The sequence below is a fragment of the Muntiacus reevesi genome, chromosome 3 (assembly GCF_963930625.1).
Source record: "Muntiacus reevesi chromosome 3, mMunRee1.1, whole genome shotgun sequence".
Lineage (NCBI taxonomy): Eukaryota > Metazoa > Chordata > Mammalia > Artiodactyla > Cervidae > Muntiacus > Muntiacus reevesi.
The window spans coordinates 101,402,588-101,411,947 of record NC_089251.1 but is presented as its reverse complement, the minus strand read 5'-3'; the positions used below and the strand labels follow the sequence as shown (position 1 = coordinate 101,411,947).

The window sequence follows — 9,360 nt, the reverse complement described above, 5'->3', positions numbered from 1 at the left end:
GAATATGAAGAGTATATTACAGATGCAAGAGTAACCCATGTGCCTAAATATTAATATGTGCTGTCTTTGTGTGTAGAACAGTGAACCAATATTTTATGTCATATTTCTTATATTATTTTTTGAAATCTGCAATGAGCCCTATTAATCTTAAAAGGTCACTTTTTAAAGAAAGAGACATGATAAAATCTTCCACTAATTAAATAAATTTAAAATATTAACTATAGCTTAATTCATCATATAGAAAATAAATCTGTAGTCTCAATAGAGACATTTTACAACCATAAACTATTCATATTTTCTGAAGAAATTGTAGGAATCATTAAAAAATGTGTTTTGAGCATAATATATCCTTTAATTAAAAATAATGAAAGTATTTAAAATATATTTTGATCATTAAGACTCTTCCCAAATAAATCTGCTCATTATGCTCAACTTATTAAAGATAAGAAGATATATATTCCAGTTAAATAATCACACATAGCTTTTCTTGGAGGAAAAAATCCTCCATAAAAAATAGATGATTAGTTTTTAAAAGAAGAATAAATTTAAGCAAGGAGGTGAAAGTATGATGCACTGAAAAATATATGACTTGATGAAAGAAATTAAAGACACAAGTAAAGAAACTTCATTTTCATGAACTGGAAGAATAAACATTGGTAAAAGTGGCTACTTTTACCAAACAGTGTGGAAGAGATCAACTATCCAAGAAAAAATGTAAAATTCACTCATAAGCAGTTCACGGAAAAGGAATACAAATCATTTGAAATGTGCAAAAAAAAAAAAAAGCCTAAATTAATGGCATTCTGGCAATAACAGTGAATATCAACATTTTAAATGCATAAAACAGTTGACTTAACAATTCCATTTCCAGGAGCTCATATGCAGAAAACTTCAAAATTTCATTGCAGAATTATTTAAAGTTGAAAAAGACTGGGGAAAATATGAAGAAGGCCAGATGAATTAATTGCAGTGTATTTTTTTAAGAAGTTAAGTAGTAGGAAGAAAGTAGAATGAGTTAGACCTATAGAAACTGGTATCTAAAAATATTCAGGAGGTTGAATAGTAAAAGGTACAATTTATACACTGAGACAGAAATGCATATATATGAAGATACCATGTGTTGTATTTGGAAGTGAAAGTCACTCAGTTGTGTTGAACTCTTTGTAACCCTATGAACTGTAGCCTGCCAGGCTCCCCTGTCCATGGAATTCTCCAGGCAAGAATGGTGGAGTGAGTTACCATTGCCTTCTCCAGAGGCTCTTCCCAACCCAGGGATCAAATCTGAGCCTCCTGCATTGCAGGCAGATTCTTCACCTCTGAGCCACAGGAAAACCCAAATTTATACACTGAAACATAAGCACAAATAAATATATAAAAATGCACTGCATTTGCACATTTTTACTTAAAGAATCCTAGCAACAGAGTGTAATGACTGCACAGGAAGGACTGGGAGAATCTGGTATGGGACGGGTAAAAGTTTAATTCTACGTTACTTCACTCTGTGTGTGTGTGTGTGTGTGTGTGTGTGTGTGTGTGTGTGTGTGTGTGTTTGCCAGCACTTATATTAAACATCATGTTTCCAATTTTTATTTTAAAAAATTGAAATATATTAACTTTCTTATGGAAGATAAATGAAATTGAATAAAAAGGATATTTTCACAGAACTAAACATTTTAACCAGTACAATAAATAGAATGAAGGCAAAAGTAAGAATACAGTTAAAAATAAAAGAAAAAACAAGAAACTAGTAAAAGTACAAACATACATTGATTTAAAATCAGTAACTTTATAAAATTTCATTGACAAATGCATTGCTTATCATTTATTGACTCCTTACTATAAACGCATCCTACTTTTCCAGGTACAGTGATAAATCAAACAGACTGGTTCCAAATAGGGAAAGGAGTATGTCAAGTCTGTATATTGTCACCCTGCTTATTTAACTTATATGCAGAGTACATCATGAGAAATGCTGGGCTGGAGGAAGCCTAAACTGCAATCAAGATTGCCAGGAAAAATATCAATAACCTCAGATATGCATATGACACCACCCTTGTGGCAGAAAGTGAAGAAGAACTAAAGAGCTCCTTAATGAAAGTCAAAGAGGAGAGTGAAAAAGTTGGCTTAAAACCCAAAATTCAGAAAACTAAGATCATGGCATCTGGTCTCATCACTTCATAGCAAATAGATGGGGAAACAGTGGAAACATTGGCAGACTTTCTTTTGTTGGGCTCCAAAATCACTGCAGATGGTGACTGCAGTCATGAAATTAAAAGATGTTTGTTCCTTGGGAAAAAAGCTATGACCAAATAGACAGCATATTAAAAAACAGAGACAATATTTTGTCAACAAAGGGCTATCTAGTCAAAGCTATGGTTTTTCCAGTAGTCATGTTTGGAGGTGAGAGTTGGACTATAAAGAAAGCTGAGTGCCAAAGAATGATGCTTCTGAACTGTGGTGTTGGAGAAGACTCTTGAGAGTTCCTGGGCTGCAAGGAGATCCAACCAGTCCATCCTAAAGGAGATCAGTCCTAAATATTCATTGGAAGGACTGATGCTGAAGCTGAAACTCTAATACTTTGGCCACCTGATGTGCAGAACTGACTCACTGGAAAAGACGCTGTTGCTGGGAAAGATTGAAGGCGGGAGGAGAAGGGGATGACAGAGGACAAGATGGTTGGATGGCATCACTGACTCAGTGGACATGAATTTGAGTAATCTCCGGGAGTTGCTGAGGGACAGGCAAGTCTGGTGTGCTGCAGTCCATGGGGTCACAAAGAGTCAGACACGATTGAGTGACTGAACTGAACTGAATGTATGATGACCAGATATTCTTTAAATGGATAGAGGAGCATTGCAGATATCTCCCACTTTCTGAAATTTCACCCTAGCCACTTCATTTTTATGAAGATGTATATCAATGCTTAATTTAGCTAATAGAAATATAACTGAAGGGAATTTTTTTGAACTCCCAAAAAATCCATTATCATAATAATATTGGTGGATTTTTTAACTTTTTCAGTTTTTCTTTTTTTTAAGTACAGTTAATTTACAATTGTTGCATTAGTTTCAAGTGAATAATAATGTGATTGTTATATATATATATAGAGAGAGAGAGTCATAAATATATATGTATATGTGTGTTTGTGTATGTGTGTATATATGTTTTTTTTTTTTCAGATTTTTTTCCATTATTGGTTACCATTGTTGCAGAAATTTGGCTTCTGGACAGTGTTGCCAGATTAAATCTCTGGGACAAAATTTTTGGTAAAGTAGAAAGAAATAGTTTTATTGCTTTGACTGGCAAATGGGACCACAGTGCACTAGTGCCCTCAAGAATGTGTGTCCCCCTTGGAGATGGTAGTGAAGAGTCACAGTGTTTCAGAAGCAGGGCTTGTACAGCTCATGGACTTTCCTCTGATTGATTGGTGGTGAGATAAGTGGGAGTCACATCATCAGCCGTCTGGTTCTAAAGTCTGCATCTTCTGGGCAGCATGCATTTAGTTTCTTGCACCTGGTAGGAGTTCCAGTGTCTGCAAAGAACATAGCTCAGAATCTTTTATATAGACCTATAACAAGAACTAAAAGGTTATTGACTTTGTTTAATGGTGAAACTATTATCATTTTGTTTTTCTTGACTATTTTCCTTTCCTTCTGCATTTTCTTACTTCTCTGATTAAATTTATTCTTTGGCAGAAATTTTCTATAGACAAAAGGGCAGTAGTTGACATGGCCAGGAGTCTATTCTCGGAGGTCTCCTAGGGTGCTTCTATGTTACACCAATACCATTTTGAAAGAAAGACCATAATAGTTGGTCTTCTGTAAAAGAGAAGTGGTATAAGTTGAACTTTCAAAATGAGGGGAAAAAATGCAATGCTAAAGTACATGCCTACATGTGAGATAAAGCTAGAACATATTGACATCATAGTCTTGAAGGACAAACTAAACCTTTAAGACTGCTGATCATATCTGTAGACTTACACAAACCATAGGCACTATTTCTCATTTGAAAGAAAATAAGACTGATTTTTAAAGACATAGATTGGAAGTTTACAGCTGAAACTTTTGAAAGGAAGTTGTGTTCATTACAAAAGCTTCTCACACATTTTACGGTGGAAGAAGAGTTTTGTGAGTCAAGTAGATTAGTAAACCTCTCTGTAACCTCTTCAATTTGCTTCTCTGTAAAGTGAGGATAATGATAATGGAACCATTAGTTTATTACATGTATATATAAACTGAGGTGAATGTACCTGATAGTTAAAGTGTTCATTTAATGTAAATATTAATATTTGTAGGAGGCCTACAGAGCAACAGCTTTGGAACCTAACTATGCTTTTATGTTGAGATTTGTAAAAGATGCTTAACTTTTTTCAAATGCTTCTTCAAGTTTTATAGAAAGACAAAATCTTCCCCTTATATTCAAGAAACACTGTGATCCACGAAGTTAAGAAAATAAGAGCATATTGAATAACTTCAAATTTTCTGGTTTATTTTTCATTCCAAAGAAGAACTAGAGATAGATTATGAATTATCTGTTTTTCCTGTTGTGGGTGTCTCCCTTTTTGCTTTTGGTAAATTCAAAGTACATTAAGAAAAAACATAAGCTGTGATTCCCACACTCACATGTCCCTTCCCCATGTATCTGCTGAAGAATTTCTGTCCCCTATTTGCTTTAACACAGACTAAGCAAAAAAGAGAAAAAAACATTTTTTTGAGATCAAGATTCTATGAAAAAAGCCAATTTCATCCAAGTAACATATATGAAGAATTTACTAAAGCAGCAGTAAGACTCTGGAGTAAAAACTTATTCTACAGTCACCAAAGTAGGGGTTTATGCTTGTTCTTTCCATTGTCTAATCTGAATCTATGAACACGAACATTGAAGCCTTGGTAAAGTGCAGTAACATGTATGAATATGCCTAAAATATACTTAGTCATTAAATCATCAATAAGTACTAGATTCTAGACATTTATTTTCTGCCAGTGGTTGGCAAATTCTTAGTATTATTTCACAATTTACAACGGGCACAATCCTCCCTAGGTACACAAATGATCACTTAATTGGCTCATGACTACTCTAAGTTATTCTCTTCTTCAACAAACTCCTCATGGCATTTTTAACCTCTGCATTTCTCACTGTATAAATAATAGGATTTAGCATGGGAGTAAAGATTGCAAAGAACACAGCCACCCACTTGTCTGTACGGTAAGTGGCTACAGGGCGCAAGTGAGTTAATATACAAGGGACAAAAAAGCATACCACTACTGTAAAGTGGGAGCCACACGTAGAGAGCGCTTTGCGCCTGCCTTCAGAGCCATGGGATTTCAGGGAGCTCAGGATGACTATGTAAGAGACCAACAACATGGAGAAAATAAGCACGCACATGCCCCCACTGTTAGTTGCCACCACCATTCCGGGTCGGTAGGTGTCGCTGCAGGCAAGTTCCATCAGGGAGAAGAAATCACACATGAAGTGGTCAATGACGTTGGGGCCACAAAAGGTCAAGTCGACCATAAAGAGAATCTGCACAGTGGCATGTAGGATCCCCCCGATCCAGGATACCACCACCAGGAGCTGGCAGAGCCCTTTTCGCATGATGGTCGTGTAGTGCAGAGGTTTGCAAATAGCCGCATAGCGGTCATAGGCCATGGCGATGAGAAGGATGATCTCTGATGCTCCCAGGAAGTGCTCCACAAAGAGCTGAGTCAGGCAGCCACCCCGGGAGATGGTTCTCCTCTGGCGCAGCAGGTCAATGATCAATTTGGGCGTGCTCACACAGGTGAAGAAGGCATCAAAGAAGGACAAGTGAGTGAGAAAGAAGTACATGGGAGCAGAAAGCGTGGGGCTGAGGGAGATGGTGATGACAATCAGCAAGTTGGCCAGCACAGTGAAGAAGAAAATGAACAGAAAGACAATGAAGAGTATTTTCTGTAAGTGTGGATTCTGCGTGAGTCCCAGGAGAACAAATTCAGTCACATTATTGGGCAGTGTAAGGACGTCCATTTAGGAAATAACCATCTTTCCTGGGCCCCTAATTACCTACAACGGAAAAAAGGGTGATACCTTTTAATCATGAAAGGATTGTGGTCTGAATTTCTAAGAACAAAAATAGTGCAGTCATTTTTAACAGTGGAGCGTGTCCTTGGCACTTTTGTCCCAGTACTTCTTTCAAGTCTTCCTACTTCTTGCAGGATGGCTTTTTAGCTTCAGACACCTGTCCCCTGTCAACTGTAAAACATCTATAGGGGCAAGATCTGATGTGCAGTTTACTGAGAAAACACTGGGCTCTCTACATGAGACCTGGATTCTCATTCTGGATCCAACTCCATGTGCTGTTCTAAGTCATCGCAGTACTCCATGACTCCAGCCCTCCTCTGTGTCTATCATCTTACAAATTATAATTCCCAGATGTATCTTGTAAGCTGAGAAGTGCTGCCCACAAGTAAGAGTTATTTTCTCTTTCGTGGGTATTTACATTTGAAACTTTGACTCCAGCAGTGGAAAGGAAGACATTATCAATAAATATCTGTCATAAACTAGATGTTTTGGGAAGTGATTATAAGTCCTTGGTGACACCCTCTGTCTGGTCCCTTTCAGAACACACATACTATTCAAGGGTGTTTCCTCACTTACCTCAGTGCCTGGAATAGTGTCTGCAGTACCTGAAACTTATTAGATGATACTAGATGATGCATAAATACTTTGTGAATTGCCATTTTCCATGGGTAAGAGTATGACTCTTCCCCAGAATGTAAGGGCTTCTCTGGTGACTCAACAGTAAAAAATTCACCTGCAATTGAGGAGACCCGGGTTCAGTCCCAGGGTCAGGAAGATTGCCTGGAGAAAGAAATGGCAACCCCCTTTAGTAATTTTGCCTGGGAAATCCCATGAACAGAGGAGCCTGGCCAGCTACAGTTCATGGGGTCCCAAAAGAGTCAGACACAGCTTGGCAACTAAACAACAGCAACCAGACTATAAACCTAAGGGGGATTAGTGCTCTTTTTCTCTTGCTCTGTTTATCATTTTTCTCTACTTGATGAGAAACATAAACATTTGAAAGGCAGTGCTTTCTAGTTTAATAGTTTTTGACACCCTTTATGGGGTAAGTATGAAAATAATTCATTGCCTCTGGGAAAGAATATATTATTGAATCATTTTACTTTCAAGATAATTATGGCATTTTTATTGATATTTTTATTCTGTAAAACTCTGTTCTACATATAATTTAACATAATGATATTTAGTCATATTCAGGCTAACTTCTCTAGACTTGGATTGAAAAAAATTTGCATGAAGTTGTTCAGTACACAAGAATTTTTTTAAGCAAAGGAAATCCTTATTTTCAGAATTCTAAAAATAAAATTTAATGTAGAGAACAGAACAAAAGAGTCTTCTAGGTAAAACAGATAATGTACTATACATATAAATGTGCACACAGACTCGGTTTCCCAGGTGGCTCAGTGGTAAAGAATCTGCCTGCCAAAGCAGGAGATGTGTGTTCAATCCCTGGATCAAGAAGATCCCCTAGAGAATGGAAAGGCAACCCACTCCAGTATTCTTGCCAGGGAAATTCCATGGACAGAACACCCTACAGTCACAGATCACATAGTCAGACACACCTTAGTGACTAAACAACTGTAATACACAGACTATCAGAAACATATATAAAACCTTTTACTTGTGATAAGTACTTATTACAAGTTCACTTATTCAATAAGCTTCTATTGGAAGATTAGTGTGCATGTTAATATATACTGTTCACACAGTCATAAACAGCATCCCTGTTAAACACACTTAACTGCTGAAATTTAATTACCAAAGAGCAGCAAGGCATCCTTCCATAATAAGCATGAGTTTCCCATTCTTTATGTTTCTGCTACATGCATTCTCATGCGTTCTTCTCCTGTCTTCCCATAGTACCCAACATCATCATTCCTGGTTACAGGATACTTCATACTAAAAGAATGAGAAATCTGGCAGCATAACTTCTCAACAAAAAGAGATGAGAAAATATAAATATAATGAAATATATTCTACAAAAAAATAAGTCTTTCTTTTCCAAGATAAGGGGGTACAGAGGTGTATTGTGCAATCACCCAAATTAAGTCTTATACATATGTGGAAATAAAGTGCAGCAATCCCACTACATTTCCTTATTCTGAGGTGGGACCCCCAACAGATTAGAAAATAGTGAAATGACATAAAGCAAGGTTTAGATGCAATTACCTAAAGTTTTTTTAAAATAACTAGGAAGAAGCAGAAATAACTTTTTCATATTTCTTTGTCTCCACAATACTCTTTCTACTAATAAATCCTATGGAAAATATTTTTAGAGAAGAAATATTAATATTTATCAGTATGCTCAACACAGTTATTATGACCAGTGGAAAATTTAGAAATGATATGGATTGTTCCACACTGGAGAAATAGATGATTACAATATAGTGCATCTCTTTAATCAATGTGTAGTTTTTAACAGGTGCTTTTAAAAATTGTGAAATATCATACTAACATTCTGTAAAGTCAAGAAAATTGTAGATGCTCTTTTAAATTGTATAATTATTCTGACTAATTTAATTCTAACTAATTGCAGTATGATTCTAACTAATTTAAAATCATATCAATACAAAGAGGCCCTGAGATGTTTTTACTTCTAAGTTGGTGTTTTGTATTTGAGTCTGTCATTCTTGATGTTTCGTATGATGAAAAAGGAGTTTCAGTGTCAGGTGAGGATGAGGGGTAACTATATGATTTGTCAGTTATATTTAATTCTCAGAGTCCATGATTACACAGTTTCCTGGGGGGAAAAAAAAGGCTCACCTGTGAACATGTCTGACATAGGTTCTGGCAACAGTTGCTTCACCAAGAAAGAAGTAAAATTGTAAACTAGCAAAATACTAACTAACCCAGCTACAGTAAGCATACTTTCTGATTTATAAGTGGTATCTTTGGATAAGCTCTCAAAGCACTTCTATATATCCTGTTTGGGCAAATTCTGTAAAGTTCCTTAGCTGTGGCTAACAGGACCTCAGAGGCATTACATCATCATTAGCAGCTCTGCCAATGATTCAAGTATTTCAGGTAAATTAACACAACAGTGGAGGAGAAGTTCTATAGTACTCATCTTTAATTTTGAACTTTTCCTTGAGTCTACATGAAGGTCAAATGCTATAAGAGGAAAACACATTTGAATACTTATGAAATTAGGTTTTTTATAACAAATGAGCTTAATATGGATATTGAATATTTAGTATTGTATAAGTAAATATTTAGGCTGTCAACTATCTGAGTTTTAAAGTTTTATTATAATATTTAAATTGATCTACAATCCATGCCAGTCATACTTTTTAAATACTGCCT

At 36.0% G+C, this 9,360-nt stretch overlaps 1 protein-coding gene across 1 annotated transcript; it reads right to left on the bottom strand.

Annotated features, from left to right (window-relative positions):
* Nucleotides 1-5,076: 5,076 nt before the first annotated feature.
* On the bottom strand, nt 5,077-6,003 carry LOC136163568 (olfactory receptor 4C3D-like). The gene has a single exon (XM_065927971.1). The coding sequence runs from the start codon at nt 6,001-6,003 to the stop codon at nt 5,077-5,079; it is 927 nt and encodes a 308-aa protein (XP_065784043.1).
* Between the last annotated feature and the right edge of the window lie 3,357 nt (nt 6,004-9,360).